The sequence below is a fragment of the Myotis daubentonii genome, chromosome 11, assembly GCF_963259705.1.
Source record: "Myotis daubentonii chromosome 11, mMyoDau2.1, whole genome shotgun sequence".
NCBI classification, from domain to species: domain Eukaryota; kingdom Metazoa; phylum Chordata; class Mammalia; order Chiroptera; family Vespertilionidae; genus Myotis; species Myotis daubentonii.
Window position 1 is genome coordinate 54,060,444 of NC_081850.1, and position 17,487 is coordinate 54,077,930.

Here is a 17,487-nt window from a genome sequence, read left to right on the forward strand (position 1 = left end):
ATACAACAATAGAAATGACATGGTTAAAGTCCAGGAGGTTATAGAGTTGAGAGTGATCATCTCTGCTTTTAAAGGGTTATCAGGGAAGACTTCAGAGGAGGTGGTGACACATGATTAGGTACTTGGAAGACTCAAACCTAATTTCCATGTGATTGAAATTAGGTTTGTGTTCCAGGGAATATATGCATAGACAGAGTTGCAGAGAACAGCAATATATATTGGGGGCATTATTAGGCAAACCTGGAGTATTGGGGCCAGGAAGATGAAGCTAGAGAAATAGATAAGGGCCAAAGTACAGAAGGTGTTACATCTCATACAGAGGAGTTTCACATTTATTCTATAGGTATAGAGGGACCATTCGGGGCAGAATATATTCATATTTCCATTTTAGAAACATTACTTCAGGAATGGAAAAGGGGTTGTGGTGTTAGAGACAGAACTTATTTTTATAATCTAGGTGAGGAATTAAATGTCTCTGGGCCAACATAAAGCATTGAGGTTGTTATGAATACAGAATTTTCAGGATGTGGTAAGTAATTGCATGAAAAGTGAGAGGGAAGAGTTGAGGTTTTTGATATGGAAAATAGACTAAGATCCAAGGAGAAGAGGTAGGGTTGTTTGTTTTTAAGAGAGAAATGCGAGGAATGGAGAGAAAATGAATTCATTTTCAGTGATTATGAATTTGAATTACCTATGTCTAATCCAGATGTCCCATAAATCAGGAACTCTAGAAAAGATTTGACCTAGAGATATAGATTTGGTTTCCTCTGTGGGCATGTATGACATAACCTGGGACAAAGAATATAGAATGAGGAGAAGGAAGACAGTAGAACATTGGTTACTTGCTGGAAGAAAAGGAAACCATGAAGGGAGAGAAGAAATAGAAAAGTGTTTTTGTTATATCAGCTAAGACAATTATGAATGCTCACAGAGGTCAAGTGAGAAAAGTACTGACTATTATCTATTTGCATTGACTATGAGAAATTGAGCATTAAAGGATATTCAGAATTTATAATCAGGAAAATTGGATGGGTTAGGTGGAAAATTGGGCAAAGAGGAAGACAATGTTGGAGATTAAGGGAATAAAGTGAGCTGAAGTACAGAGATGGAGAAGCACTGAGAGTGTTAAATTATGAGTAGGACCTTTCAGTTTAAAATATTAGGTATATAAAAAGGGAGTGTGAGCAATAACTTAGAAATGTAATATTGTTCATTCGTCTTTTATGCTGTAACTGCCAAATTATTTAACCTCAGGTTATCTGGTGGGAGGGTTATTCACCATCTTCTCTACTTTTACCTTCTTTATGATTTCTTGACCATTTCACTGTGTTTTTAGAGGAGTGAAAGAGTGCCATCTTATGTGAGTCAGTCTGGGTTATATCAGCAACTGAAAGACTAGCTACTGAGAAGGCCCACCATCTTGTGCCTTAGTGATTGCGTGTGTATACCAACCAGTGTGTGGTTTTTTCCCAATTCCCAACTGTAAGCTGCCAATTGATAGCCTCACAGATTATTTGGGGAGAAAACAGTTGCTAAAGGACTTACATATTGTAAGAAAGAATGTTTAGGCAATATAGTCTTCATGATAAGTTAATTGCTCATTGGTAGATTACATTCAGTATTTCTATTAAATAGCCTATTTTTTCAAATAGTGGACATTTTGTCTTTTTTAGAACTTTGTTAATTAAATCATTATTCTGTTTTAAAAAACAAAATTATCATGGTTATTTAGTTAACACAGTAATGCTTTTTAGAATCTTTAACCCAATGATAGCACAGATTGCTCTATGGCAAGCACTATGTCTGGTCATCTTTCTGTCTCTTACACTGTGTTTTACATGAGATATTCAGTAAATATTTGTTGAAAATTAACTTGACACCACATTAAGTGAAAACATTTTACAACTTGAGGATAGTTGCATTTACATTCTTAAGTAATGAATGGTGGCCAAATAAGTTTTTATATCTGATTTGCTGAATATTAAATTCTAGCCCATTGTATGCTGAGAAAATCATAAATATATACCTTCTCACTAAGTGTATTGAGATTTATAATTTTAGGTCTTACAAATTAGGATATTTAGAAAATGTAAGGCATCTATGGCTTCCTTATAAGAAGGAGCTATAGGGTATTAGGCTCAAGAAAAGATTATTGTTAGTTCCTGGCACCTAATCAGCAAATGACCAGCTGGGTGTGCTCAACTAAGTCCATCTGTAATCTTTGGTGATCTTTGGGAAAACATTTTACAAACTCCTATTTCCTGTCATATTATCCCAAAGGTAGAGAGAACTAGCTCTCTGTCTATGGCTGCTCTCTTGGCAAAGGAATGATCTTCAGCTATTCCCACCCACCAGGCAGACTAAGAATAACTGAAGCGGAGTATGAACAGGTTTTGAACCTAAGAAATCTAGTCCATACTATTTTCTTTAGATCCTTTGAAACTGAATGCAGCCTTATGGGTAAATGGCTCCATTAGTACTACATTCCACAGAAAGCACCAGTTGCCACTTTTTGTAGAAAGTACACATAGAAAAGTGAACGTTTGTGTAACCATAACGTACAGGATTGTTCTGAGGATAAAATGTATATTTAAAACAATTTATAGTCTCTGAATCACCATATAAATGTGAAAGATACTTATCTCTATTACCATGCAGTAAGAAAGAGAGAGAGAGAAATAGCAGAATAGTTCCACAAGTAGGCGAAAATGTGGGAGGGAAATGTGCAAGTTTATGGGTTCACTTTTTCTTTTGAAGATTTACTTCAGGAGAGATGAAATATTCTGGTAGTTGCTTAGTATAAACAGAGCACCCTATATTACTGTTCTGTTATCTCTGCCTTCATCATTACTACTATGATACAAAGAGTTCCTTGGAGAGCTCAAAAGGAGGAAGTCAAGACTTTTTAAGTTAACCTGAAAGGGGACATGTAAAACTTCTTAAATGGAAGAATAGTTTTGATACTAATTATACGTGTTTCAGGTAAAAAGCTTCTTATAAGTAATAGAATTTTAATACTCAGTATTCTTTATAGTGTATAAAGAGGTCTGTGGAAATTTCTAGTAAAAGAATTATTACACCCTTATTTCCAATCAAACTATACTGTTCGCTATGTTCTTTTACCTCTCCCATTATGTTGCATGTGCCTTTCCTTTTTACTAGTGTCTGCCTTCATCTTTTCTATTAAAATCCTATACAAGACTTCTTCTTCCAGCCATATTAACTTATTCCACACTTGCCCTCCTGAGAAGAGATAATGAAATTCGCAGACAAGGACTTTAAAGTGAAAACAGTTGTTATTGCTCTGGCCAGTTTGGCTCAGTGTTTAGAGCGCTGGCCTATACACCAAAGGGTTGAAGGTTTGATTCCTGATCAAGAGCATGTACCTGGGTTGCAGGTTCCATCTCCCATTCTGATCGGGGCGAGTGTCTCTCTCACATTGATGTTTCTCTCTCTCTCCCCCTTCCCTTCCACTCTCTCTAAAAAACCAATGGAAAAAATATCCAAAAAACAGCTGTTATAAATATACACAGAGGTTTGAGGGAAAAGATAAATAAGGAGATAAGGAAAGAAATGGAAGATATAAAAACAAGAAGCAAATGGAACTTCTAGAACTGAAATATATAATATTTGAGATAAAAAATTTACTACTGGATGGGCTTAAGTACAAATTAGAGGAATAAAAGGAAGTATAAGAGTCTATTCTGGATAATTTTATGTCAATAATTTTGACAATTTAGAAGTAATAGACAAATTCTTTGAAAGTCACAAATTATCAAAACTGGCCCAAGAAGAAATAGAAAATATAAATAGCTCCATATTTACTAAAGAAATAGAATTTCTATTTTAAATCCTTTCTACGAGTAAAATTCCTGACCCACAAACAAGAAAAAACCCTAATCTAAATGACTTTACTGATGAATTCCACCAGATACATAAGGAAGAAATCACCAGTCCTACACACTCTTCCCAGCTCTTCCCAACTCTTATGAGGCCAGTTTTACCCCAATACCAAAACTGGACAGAGACATTAGAAGAGTATAAAGCAATATCTGTCATGAATTCAGATGTAAAAATTGTTAATAAAATACTAACAAATAGAATTCTACAATCTATATATATAAAAGGCTAATTATGCAAAGTGTCCCCTTGGGAGTTTGACTGGGAGACCAGGAGTTAGATCACTCTCTGTGATGTGCGCTGACCACTAGAGGGCAGTGAAAAACGAAGGGAGGCCCCAGCCAGCAGCTGGCAGTCAGGATAGGGAGGCTGCAGCTTGCAACCGGAAGGCCCTGATCACCGACCAGGCCTAGGGACCCTACCCGTGCACAAATTTTGTGCACTGGGCCTCTAGTATATTATAAAGAATAGTACATCATAACCAAGTGTGTTAACCCTAAAATACAAGGTTGGTTTAATACCACTGTAATTCACCATATTAACAGAAAATAAAGGAAATTTGCAGGATGCAAGGTGAGCAAACAAAAATTAATTGTATTTTTATAAACTTGTAACCAAAAATTGAAAAATTGAATTAAAAATAAGCCATTTGCAATAATTAAGAAATATGAAATAGGGATAAATTTAATAAAATATATGCAAGACTTGTTCACTAAAACCTATAAAACTGCTTAGAAAAATTAAAGAAACCAAAATAGATGAAGAAATACACCATATTTGTGTTTTGGAAGACTTGATATAGTTAAAATATCTTCCCAAGCTGATTTATAGATGTAACACAGTATCAATCAAAATCCCAGCAGGCTTTTTTGTAGAAATTGACATTTATTCTAAAAATTATACAGAAATAAAAAGGGTCTAGAATAGCCAACGCAGTCTTGTAAAAGAACAAAAAAAGTTGGAAGGCTTACTCTGTGTGATTTCAAGATTTTTAAGTAAAGCTTTAGTAATATAGGCTGTAGTACAGTATAAGATAAACATATAGGTCAGTGTAACATAATAGAACTCCCAGAATTTGACCCACATGTATATAGTCAATTGACTCTCAGCAAAGTTGCTAAGGTAATTCAATGAAGAGAAAGGATAATCTTTCCAAGAAATGATGGTGCAACAACTGGATATTCGTATTGGGGGAAATGGGTAATAACTAAACATAAAAAGCTAAAACTATAGAAGTTTAGAAGAAAACACAGAATGTACTTATAACCTTGCATAGGCAAATTTCTTTGAGCACAGAAAACATTAATTGTCAAGGGAAAATTTGTCAAGTTTATTACAACTTCTGTTTTCCTAATAACACTGTTTAAAAAATAAATGAAAGAGCAAGCCACACTGGGGAAAAATATTTGCAGATCACATGTCTGATAAAAGACTGATATTATCTATCTATATAATAAAAGCCTAAGTGACCAAACGACTGAACAACCCATTGACCAGCCGCTATGACGTGCACTGACCACCAGGGGACAGACACTCAATGCAGGAGCTGCCCCCTGGTGGTCAGTGCGCTCTCGCAGCTGGCCAACCTCCTGCGGTTCCGCCCCCCAGCCATCCGGCCCGATCCGCCTCGACTGGGTGAAACAACCCCAATTCGCCCTGTTCTCCAGCCAGGCTGAGGGACCCCAAGTATGCATGAATTCGTGCACTGGGACTCCAGTAATATATAAAGAACTTTTGTGATTTAACAAAAAAACAAAAAAAAAGAAAGACAGCCACCCGATAAAAATAACCCAATTTAAAAGTAGGCCAGAAATTTGAACAATTTTTAAAAGAAGACATATGAATGGCAAATAAATGCATAAAATATGCTCAACATCATTAGTCATCAGAGTAATGTCCATTAAAATCCTAATGCACTACTACTTTACACCCATTTTAAGGCTAAAATTTAAAAGACTGACCATTCCAGCCCTAGCCAGGTGGCTCAGTTGTTGAAGCATCATCCCATTCACCAAAAGGTGGCAGGTTCCATTCCCAGGCAGGACACGTAAGTGGGTTGCAGGTTCAATCCCCGGTTGGATTCCATGTACTGAAGACAACCAATTGATGTTTCTCTCTTGTTCTCTCTCTAAAAAAAAATAAAAATCCATAAAATAACATCAGGTGAAAATAAAATAAAAGACTGACAATTCCAAGTGTTGACGAGATTATGAAACTACTTGAACTCTCATACATTGCTGATGGTAATGTACTATCACACAACCTCTTTGGGAAAATTTGCCAGTTCCATATAAAGGTAAAGATATACTTTCCATGTTTAGTAATTCTACTTCTAGGTATTTTCCCAAGAGAAATAAAAACTTATGTCAATTAAAAGGAAGACTTTTGCAGAATGTTTGTTGTTGCTTAATTTATAACTGCCCAAAATTGGAAACAACCTAAATGTTCATCAGATGAGCAGCTAAACCAGTGGTTCTCAACCTTCCTAATGCCGCGACCCTTTAATACAGTTCCTCATGTTGTGGTGACCCCCAATTTCATTGTTACAAATTGAACATAATTATAGCATAGTGATTAATCACAAAAACAATATGTAATTATATATGTGTTTTCCGATGGTCTTAGGCGACCCCTGTGAAAGGGTCGTTCGACCCTCAAAGGGGTCGCGACCCACAGGTTGAGAACTGCTGCTAAACTATTATATCCAGACAATAGAATATTGCTCAGCTATTAGAAAGGAACAAACTACAACCCAACAACATGGGTGAATCTCACAAATATTCAGAAGTAAAAGAAGCCAGACACAAAGTTGTACATAATATATGATACTATTTATACAGGGTAAGGCAAAAGTAGGTTTACAGTTGCTCATATGGAAAATAATACAATAATTAATACAAAAATAAACCATGTTTCACATACAACTGTAAACATACTTTTGCTCCACCCTGTAGGTGCTCCTAGAACCAGCAAAATAGTCTATCATGACAAAAAGCAAATCAGTGGTTGCCTCAGGTAGGGGATTGACTGCAAATATGTACAAGGTAACACCTGGCATTTTTGGATGATAGAAATGTTCTACATTTGATTTTTGTGGTGGATACATAGATTGTACATTTGTCAAAATTCATCACACTGCATTTTTTACATGGGTATATTTTATAATACGTAAATTACAACTCAATAGCATTTCCTTTATGGCACAGCCTTCTGTGACTTTTTCCCCTTTCTCCCTTAAATTTAGACATCTCTAAATTTACCATAGTATTTTTGTAAAAGAATTTTTGTATTCTTTTCTTTTTTCATTTGTCGCCTTGTGTTTTACTGGGCTATACGCTCTTATTCATCTTTGTTTACACTATTCCACCTTGCTCCTTGTAACCTTTCAATATGTTTGTTAAACTGAGTTGATTTAATGCAAAGAAAGAGTTATCAGCTATTGCTATTACAGTTCTGAAGTCTGAAAAGGATCACAGGCCTAAATATTAGCAAAACAAGGCTATAAGTCAGCTAAGAATTGATATTGGACATTTTTAGGGCAATCCCATTTTATATTCAATTGCACTGGGTGGTAAATACATGGAAGATGAATACTCCTGGGCCCTGTGGGAAGTTGTCTTTAAAGCAAGATGCCAGTTGCAAAGCCCCGGAGGATGTAGGTAACTAGACTGAATGACATTGTATTTGATTCCAGAATGAATGAAAATCTGGTAAAATCACATACATTTTGTGCTAGAAGTTACCATGGGTACCATTAATCCAATCCCTTACTATACAGACCCAGAGAGGATAAAAACCTGTCCAGAGCCACACAGCAAATGATAGGGTTAAAACTGGAACCTAGGTTTCTACCGAGTCCCATACCAGTTATTTTGCACAGTGGAGAACTAGCTGCCTGTGGAAATTCTAATGAGGTGCCCCATATACAAAAGCTCTCACTAGGTTGGGACTTGGAGTTAAGCAAACAGGATAGATTAAAAAAAACAACAACAACAACAAAAAAACAAACCAAGAGCAGGAGTCAGCTGTCATTTCCAAGATGGAACCAAAACTGGAACCATGGTTAGGGTGAAGAGTTGATTTATATGTTCCTGATTATGTTCTTGTTCATTTTCCACTAAGAAGTCTAATTTAGTCTCCAGTTGAAACCTATTTTGTGTACTTGTCAATAGATTTTCCAAAGTTAGTATATACTGTAGCTTGTTGAAGAGAAGCTAGTACATAGCCCAGAATATTGATGAATTCTAAGTGGAGTGGATCTCCCTCTCTCAAACATTCCTTTTTTTCACTGTTCCCTGTTGTGTGTAAATTTATTGTGGATAGAGGGTGGCAACAGTTGCTATTTTGCATTTCACTGGTTTTGAATTTCATTTTTTAAGGACAATATGAAGGCAGTTTTATAATTAAAGTGAGTTTAAGCGGTCATTTTGAATTTTAATGATGAAGGACATTGAGTTACAAAAGGCAGCTTTGAAAGCTACAGCAAAGCTTGCTCCTTAGGTGAATCCTTTGAATGAAAGAATAATAGCATGGATGGTGATGATGAAGAAATGGGAACTGCTGCTATTTAATGTATTCTCCACTCTCAATATATGGATGCAGCCTCCAAATTTTACAAAGGAAATAATCATCAGCACAGCATCTCTGCTCTCCTATGGATTGGTCTTTTTGTAAAGCAGCCTCTTGGGTTTTCTCAGTAAAAGTATTTTATTTTAAAATATATATCTCTAAACACTTACTCCTGGTAGGCCTGAGAAAATGTAGATTACTTCATGTCTCTTCAAAATTCCTTTCAGAGAAAAGAGTCAAGCTCAATTTGTGTTTTTGAGATAGAGAAGAAAAGTAGATAGGAGGAAAGAGGAAATCTTAACTTTGCTTTGGGGGAGAAAAAAGTCTTTCAGTCCTTTGTTGACACCTTAGCTTCTGCATTAGTCATATGTCCCTTCCTCCTGGGCATAGGTGGACCAAAGGAATAGCAGCCCTGTGCTGTTTTGTAAAGGAGCAGTGCAAAGGGAAGAAAATAGCAGAGAAAGAAAAATGTAGGGCTCCCCACCCCCACCCCTGGGTTTTTTGTTTTATTTTTAGATCAACCAATGGATTCAGGATATTTGGCCTCCTCTTTTGCTTTTTTACTTTACTATTTTTGATGCTAGTTAAAAAACAGCACTGAATTCTTAGCCCTAATCATGAGATAGTGTTCAAGATCCAAATTTTTTAGATGTTAAAATGAAAGTCAACTACAATGGGATGCTAGTGGACACAGTTAATGCTGATTTTGGAATGAAAAAATTCCCTGTAACTACTCGGATCCAAAATGGTGGGGGAAAGAGGAAAGGCTGTGAGTTAACTAACAATAAAGAGCTTAATAAGAGAAAAAACAAAATGTGGGAGCACTCAGTAATGAGTAACTCACTGAATAGGCAAAGGTAAAGGTTTTTACACCAGCTTAGCAAAGGGGAGGATTTAGGGCTTCAGAAGATAGGTTTTACCCTGGCCAGTGTGGCTCAGTTGGTTGGGCCTCCTCCCATGCTCCAAAGGGTTGCTGGTTGGATTCCCCAGTAGGAGGCGTGCAGGAGGTAGCCGATGGATGTTCTGTTCTCTCTTGGATGCTTCTGTTTCTCCCTTTGCCTTCCTCTTTCTCTAAAAATCAATAAAAATGTTTTTAAAATCAATAAAAATATTTAAAAAGAAGATGGAAAGTTTTGATGATGCTTGTTTATGCAATTTTTTTGGAATGTCCCTGTTACCCAAGGTCAGTGACTTCCCTAACAGGACACCTGCAGTGGTGGTGGGGGGTCGCTGACTCTCAAAGCTCTGCTATAGTCAGATAAGGGAAGTTCAGGTAAAAATCTCTTTCTGCTTCTGTTGTTAGGTTTTTGGTCCCTTCACTGATCTATAATAATAAAAGGGTAATATGCTAATTAGACTGGACGTCTTGCAGACGTCCTTCCTGATGAAGTCAGCCTAGGGCCCGGGTGCCGGAGGGAAGCTGGTGCCGGCAGCTGGGGGAAGGAAGGCTTCCCTTTGCATGAATTTTTGTGCATGGGGCCTCTAGTTTTCTTATATTTGTTTATAGTTTCATAGTTTTCAAAGCGTTTTCACATATCTCATAAGATTCTATTTTTAGGTAGACAGGGAAAATACTATTATTCCCATTTTATGGATAAGAAAACTGAGGTTAAGAGAGGTTAAGTATTTTGTTCAGAGCCACACAAGTAATAATGATCCAAGGTATAAGGTTAAGGTATTCATATCTCTCACTATACCTTTGGGGTCCAATTTCAGTACTATAAAATTGAATAATTTATTGTCAATCTGTAAGTGCTTTAAAGATGTCAAAGATTAAGTAACATTTTATTTATTTTGTAGGAGAAGATGGTGTAAACTGGTTCATCAGTGACAAAGACGTTGAGGTAAAATCAAATTGTTTTTGATGTTATGAATAATAGATAAATAGTTTTTTGATTCCTAATTTTCTTTTACTTCATTATGAACTTAATAATTCTTTTAAAAACAGCAACAACCTGAGTATTTTGTAAGAAAAAGTTTGATTTCAGTATATGGGTAATTGAATTTTGGGAGGTGTGGTTCAGCCTTGATTTTTGTCAGTCACTTAATTACCGTAATGAGTTAGTTCCCATTCCCTTCTGTTTCTTCTCTGTGGTGGTTAGTCCCTCTCAACTCATATTGCCTGGTACCATTAAAAATCAACACCGGAAATAACTGCTTCTTCAGTGTAAGGAAATGGTTATGCTATATTTAGGATGTGGCAGGTGTTTATTAGCCTTAATTGTGGCAGATGGCTAGAAAAGAGAATAATTTTACAAGTTGGTAAAAGAGAAGTTTTAAGCGATAATTAGATTATGACATCTTGGAGTCTACTTGGCCAGTTCAGCAAAATAACAAGTAAAAGATGAAAGTTTTTTCAAAGATGGAATTCTACCGAATAAGATAAAAGCATGGTTGGCATTTACATATTCCTCTCTAGAGATCCGTATGATGTGCTTTGCTAATATTTTCTTGCAAGATACTACCTTTTGGCTAGAATATGGGACAGATAGCTAGCATTGGGTCATTGTAGGTAGAATGGATTTTAAAAGGACTCTGGTGGAAAGAAATTAATATCATTCTCTCTTAGAAATTATAATTCCGTTTATAGGCAGTAACCCTAGGCTGTTCATTAGAAGGAATGTATTCATTAGCTATATAGTTTTATAACTTTATAAAAGAGAAATTCATTTTAAAAAACACCATTCCCTAACTAAAAACTTAACCAAGCTTCACGTTCAGAAAAATGTGGTATATATTCAGATATGGAACTCAGCAATATCTTTGACTCTGAATGCCACCAGCATGTCTGATGCACACCAGTGCCCTTGCTAGGCCCGAACTGTAAGCAGAGAAAGATACAGAAGAAATGGAATCATTTGGAGAATGTGAAAGAATGGAGGGAAGGGGCAACAAAAAGTAGAGTTGTCTTTCTAGCACACCTTTTAGGTTTTTCTAACTCCTTTCAAGAACACAGTGTTCCGTGTTGCTGGATTCTAAATTGAACTATGACTATTAACTCTCTTGAACAGTATGAAATAATGTTTTTTAATTCTTTATTTTCCCCCCTCTCCTTAGGCCCAGATATGTAATAATAGATCATCTGGAAGATGGACCCACCGATATTATACAGCAAACAAAAACGTCACCTGTAGAAATTGTGACAAATGTGGCCATTTGTCAAAAAATTGCCCTTTTCCACAAGTATGTGAAATATGTAATAATGTTTCTTTCTACCTTATTAAAATCAAAATCTTAGGGTTAAAACCCTATAAGCTTAGAATTAAAATCTTAGGTAATACATGTGTTAAATTTCTTGTTAATATTTTATGCAGGCCATAGCCTAGAGTAGTAGTAGAGAAAGAACAATAAATGTAGTCAGAAAAATCTGGACTCCATTTCAGCTTCCCATCAGTAGTTGGGCAACTGTAGGCAAATTATTTAGTTCTCTGTGCCTCTTTTTTCTTATCTGCAAAACAAGAAGATTGAGTCAGATGATTCCTGAGACCCTTTTCACTTCTAAACCTTCTACTTTATGAGACAGCTATTTCATCATGAGAGAAGTTTCATTGTTAGAAAATCATAATTTTAGTCATTGATAGATGTTTACTGACATAAATTATATTAAACAGATACATCAACCTTTGGAACAGCACAGAATTAAAGATCTTAGATGTTCCCTGACACATACTGAGCCTTTTACAACCATTTCTATTACCTACTCCCTCTTCCAAATGATTGTCTTTCAAATTTTTGAGATAGCTCTCATGCTTCTCCTTTGTCTTTGCTTCTCTAGGCAAAGCTATCTCTTTCTGTTCTTCCTAGGACTTAGGTTCCAGGTCCTCATCTTCCCACTTTTCCTCTCAGACACATTCTACTTTGCCAATATTTCTACCAGACAAGGCATAAGAAATAGATGCCACCTGACAGTACATGCAGACTAATATGCCTTTTTGGTAACCAGAGGATACAGACAGCTTGTGTAAAAGTTCTGATTTCAGACATTTTGTTTTATTTTATAATTAGGCTCCAGATATGACCTTCATTGAGGTCTCAAATTAGAAGTTACTTTTTATGGAATTATACAGAAAAAGAAAAATTAATCTACTGTTTGACTATTTTACTAAAGACATTTTCTGTTTGTCTGCCATATAGAAAGTCCGTGCCTGCTGCCTCTGCTCCGAGCGAGGACACCTCCAGTATGCCTGTCCAGCCCGCTTCTGCTTAAGCTGTTCTTTGCCTATGTCTTCTACTCACAGATGTCACGGAAAACCTTCCTGGAGAAAACGATGTGACCGATGTGATATGCTAGGCCACTATGCAGATGTAAGTATCCTGCATATAACGAATTTGTCAGGCTTTGGGGACAGTGTGCCAATTTGTGACTATCTGTCAGCCTACTTAAAAGAATGTTTACTCTGTACTGTATATAATGATAGTGATGGCCCTTTGGCCTCTAATCATGTAAAGCAGTGCTCTAATATATCAGGATAGGGATGCTTTGGAATGGTTCATTAGAAGGCAGAATCAACAATTATTGTAAAACCCTGCTAACCCCTTTTGCTTAATGTGCTTGCTAAATAAAACTTGAAATTAAAGAGATATGTAATAAATAATATGTCAAATTTGTGTACCTTGTCATGGTTAGGTGGATGAAAATATATACACATTTAGCAGTTGTGTATAGAGGTCCGTAGGAAAGCTGGTTTGATGCTGCTTACTGATGGCTCTAGCTGATAGAATAGTCTTATGCGAGAAGGACAAGTCACTAGTACTTTGAATCTGCTTGTTTAGTTTTCTTCCTGCCTTCGTTCCTTTCTTCCTTTCTTTTATATATATATATTTATATATATATATATATATATATATATATATGGTTTTTTATTTCAGAGAGGAAGGGAGAGGGTAAGAGAGATAGAAACATACATCAATGATGAGAGAGAATCATTGATTGGCTGCTTCCTGCACTGGGGATTGAGCGCGCAGCGTGGGCATATGCCCATACTGGGAATCGAACCATGACCTCCTGGTTCGTAGGTCAAGGCTCAACCACTGAGCCAGGCTGGCTGTGCTTAAAGGATCTTTTTAAACAAATAAAAATACTGTCCTTCACACTGACTTACAACTTGGTTTTTTTTTCCACTTTGGAAAATTTGTGAATGCTCACAAAGATCTACCTTTCTAGTGTCTAATTTTTATTCCATTGTATGGATGTGCTAATTGACTCAGCCAATTAATACATTTAGATTTATATTATTATAAATAATATAATAATATTTTTACTGTATTATTATACCCATTTTTTTTTAATATATTTCTTTATTGACTTCAGAGAGGAAGGGAGAAGGAGGGAGAGATAGAAACATCAATGATGAGAGAATCATTGATTGGCTGCCTCCTGCACACCCCCCACTGGGGAACGAGCCCACAACCCAGACATGTGCCCTTGGCCGGAATTGAACCTGGGACCCTTCAGTCCGCAGACTGACGCTCTAACCACTGAGCCAAGCCGGCTAGGGCATATTACCCATTTTTTTAAGCAAACAGTGCTTCAATAAACATCTATACTATATGCATGCATGTAAGAGTATTTTGGTAAGTCAAATTCTAAATTCAATTGCGTAATCAAAGGATGCATACATTTAAATCGGGATCAGTATTGTCAAATTGCTCTTCTAAAAGATTGTACCAATATATCCACCTACCAGCAGTGTTTAAGAGTGCTCTCAACACTAACTATAATAGACCTTTAAAAATTGTGCCCAATCAGCCCCGGCCGGGTGGCTTAGTTACTTGGAGCATTGTCCAGTACAGCAAAAGGTTGCAGGTTCATTTTCTGGTCAGAGCACATACCTAGATTTACCTAGGTTTTGAGTTCGATTCCCAGTCAGGATGCATATAAAAGGCAATCTATCAGTGTTTCTCCCTTACATCGATGTTTCTCTCTCCCCCCTAAAATAAATAAAATATATCCCCGGGTGAGGATTTTTTTAAAAATTATACCAAATCAGATGAGGAGAAAATGGTATATTGTTTTAATTTGTGTTTCTTAGGCCACTAGTGATGTTGAATATGATTCTCAAGACTAGAGAATATATAGAACATAAAGATAGAAGTTATTTCATTTCAAAGTAGTTTAAACTTTTTTTCAATATTTACTAAGTCTTAAAATAGTAAATCCTAAGTTGTTGTTGTTTTTTATACTATTCTTCTCTGCATTCAGATGCCAAATAAAATTTTCTTAGCAAGATTTTCCTGTTTGGCAATTATGTTTAATAGCATATTTTTTTACTCTTTTCTTCCAAAGAGCTCTTACAAATACGGTTTTATTTGCCTGTTGTAACAGAACGGGCTCTGATGTTATCATAAGCATTTTCTAAGTATTTTAGTACAGACCAGTTAAGAATGACTTATAAAAGGTTGTATAATCAGCTGTGAATTAAATCTACAGCCCATTCTGCTTAACGTCTTAATTTTGGCCTCTAATGTATGTTAAACTCTTTATCTAAAATGGCCTTGAGGATTAATAACCCCAGTGAATATAAGTTTTTACGATGGGTTAGGCTGTGGCCGACTTCAGAGATGGCAGCATCCTTTCCCCTAAGTTTCCTAAGACTGACTGTCATGTTTTTTTGGTAATTACATGCTGAAGGTCCTGGAGACTGATTGATCTTTTCCCAGTGTGCCCCATTGATACAGCATTCCCTTGGGGCCAGTTCAAACCTGGCTCCCACTGACGCTTTCTGAAGAAGCTTAGAGTCTTTCCACTGTCCCTGAAGCTCTTCATGAAGATTTACTTAGAAGTGAAGTCATTCCGGACCCAGGTTCCTAGAACTATTTAGCCAGTCCCATCCATGCTTTAAATGTCTTGAAACATCTGGCATTCCATAGAAAAGATTCTCCTGCAACCCTCTCAGATGCTTGCTGCTCAGTCTTTCTTGACTCACATACCTCAAATTAGGTTGACTGATCAGGATCAACCTCTTTCTCACTTGCTATGGCTGCTTCTGAATCATTCCTCCTCCCTCTTTATATATATTGATTTCAGAGAGGAAGAAAGAGAGAGAGAGATAGAAACATCAATGATGAGAGAGAATCATTGATCAGCTGCCTCCTGCAGGACCACTCCTGGGGATTGAGCTTGCAACCCGGGCATGTGCCCTTGACCTAAATCGAACCCAGAACCCTTCAGTTCTCAGGCTGATGCTCTATCCACTGAGCCAAGACAGCTAGGGCATTACTCGAGATATGTTTGATTTATTTAAGGTTCATACCCTCTGACGATGCTGTCTTCCACCCTTTGTCATTTTCATCTTCCCACCTTCTGGATTTTCTGCTAATTCACAGAGGATTTTTGAAACCCTGGGTAATTATAGATGCCCTAACCTCCTATAAATTAAGGAGATCAAGAAACTTCCATTTTTACTCTATATATCCTTGTAGCCACACCTCAGACCTCTACAATGCCACAGTACCAGTTATATGTACATAGAGAATTTATAATGAGAACTGATGAGTTGTATTCATATTCTTGCTATATTGAAGAATATGAATTTTCTAGCCCACTGGTGTAGCTCAGTGGTTGAGTGTAGACCTATGAACCAGGAGGTCACAGTTCGATTCCCAGTCAGGGCACATGCCCAGGTTGTGGGCTTGATCCCCAATAGGAGGCTTGCAGGAGGCAGCTGTTCAATGATTCTTTCTCATCATTGATGTTTCTAGCTCTCTCTCCCTCTCCCTTCCTCTCTCTGAAATCAATAATAATAGATTTTTTAAAAATAGAAATGATTATTGAGTGTGACGAACTTATTAGTCCATTAAATGAGAAATGCATAAATAACAATATAGCACATGAAGTATAATCCTATTTTATATAAATATAAGTATTTATATATGTATATAGATATGCATAGAAAAAAAGTTTGGAATGACGTATTTCAAAATATTTACTGTAATTATGGTAACTAGAAGAAAGAAAGAGGAAAGGCAAGAAAGGAAACTGGTTGTTATTGTTTAAACATTGTGGAAAAAAGAATTTAATAAGTTTGAGTAAACAGAAGGAGGGTATATAAACTTTGAGAATGGTGTGGAATACTTTCATATTTTATCAGTGATCAAGATCTTTTAGGTTTTTTAATTCCAAAATTGAACTATAAAATATGAGATCATATGCATTTTTGAACAACTAAAAACATTACTGAGTAGACCTTAGTTGAATGTGAAAATAGATACATTGCATATAGTGGATGCTCAGTGATGTTTCTGAAATTGTTTTCTATGCAGAGAAGGTGGCCACAGCAGCTATATCCTAACAAAATCTATATTTTTTATTTGTCCTTTTGGATTTTTTTTCTCACTTCTTATCAATAGCTCACTTAAACTGTGAGGTTTTTTGCATTCTCAAGTTTGGCCTAACCCAAGAGTTGACATTGCCGAGTAGATTTCACTTACTTCAGCTACCTTATTGAATTTCCCCATGATCATTTTTTGCATCAGAAATATAGAGAGTACCAAATTGACATCATCACAGCAACAATTTATACAACTAAGTGCTTGCTATGTGTCAGGTGTTGTTTTAAGGACTTCATACTTATCAACTCTTTACCTGTCACAACAGACCTTTTAAGGTACTGTTATCCCTGTTTATCAATGAGAGAACAGGCATAGAGATGCATAACTTGCCCAAGATAATAAAGAGCAGAGCCAGGAATTTGAATCCAACCATTTTGACTCTAGAATTACCCATTTTACCCACTACATTATCATGCTTCATGTACTGGCTCTCATATATTGCTTTACTTTATAATACCTTTAACAACTAGAGGTATATTACAAGCATTAGCAACTATTTATAAAATTGGTTTATGTTAGTAGTCTAGAATTATAACCAAGATGTCTAGAATCAAAATAAAAAGATGTCTAGAAGCACAATCAAGATGTTTCCAGAAAGATTTGCAATTCTCTAGTGTGAAAAAAAAATTTTTTAATGAAAATACAGTTGCTTAAGGTAACCCAGTATAATGTATATGATTTGTTTTA

At 36.2% G+C, this 17,487-nt stretch overlaps 1 protein-coding gene across 2 annotated transcripts in view; it reads left to right on the forward strand.

Moving 5' to 3' along the window:
* The window catches only part of ZCCHC7 (zinc finger CCHC-type containing 7), a 203,358-nt gene that overhangs the window by 155,778 nt on the left and 30,093 nt on the right, over positions 1-17,487 (forward strand). For both annotated transcript variants that reach the window (XM_059657354.1, XM_059657356.1), the window contains exons 3-5: positions 10,270-10,313; positions 11,527-11,652; positions 12,604-12,774. In XM_059657354.1, coding sequence (XP_059513337.1) covers positions 10,270-10,313; positions 11,527-11,652; positions 12,604-12,774 — 341 coding nt within the window. The remainder of the gene's footprint in view (positions 1-10,269; positions 10,314-11,526; positions 11,653-12,603; positions 12,775-17,487) is intronic.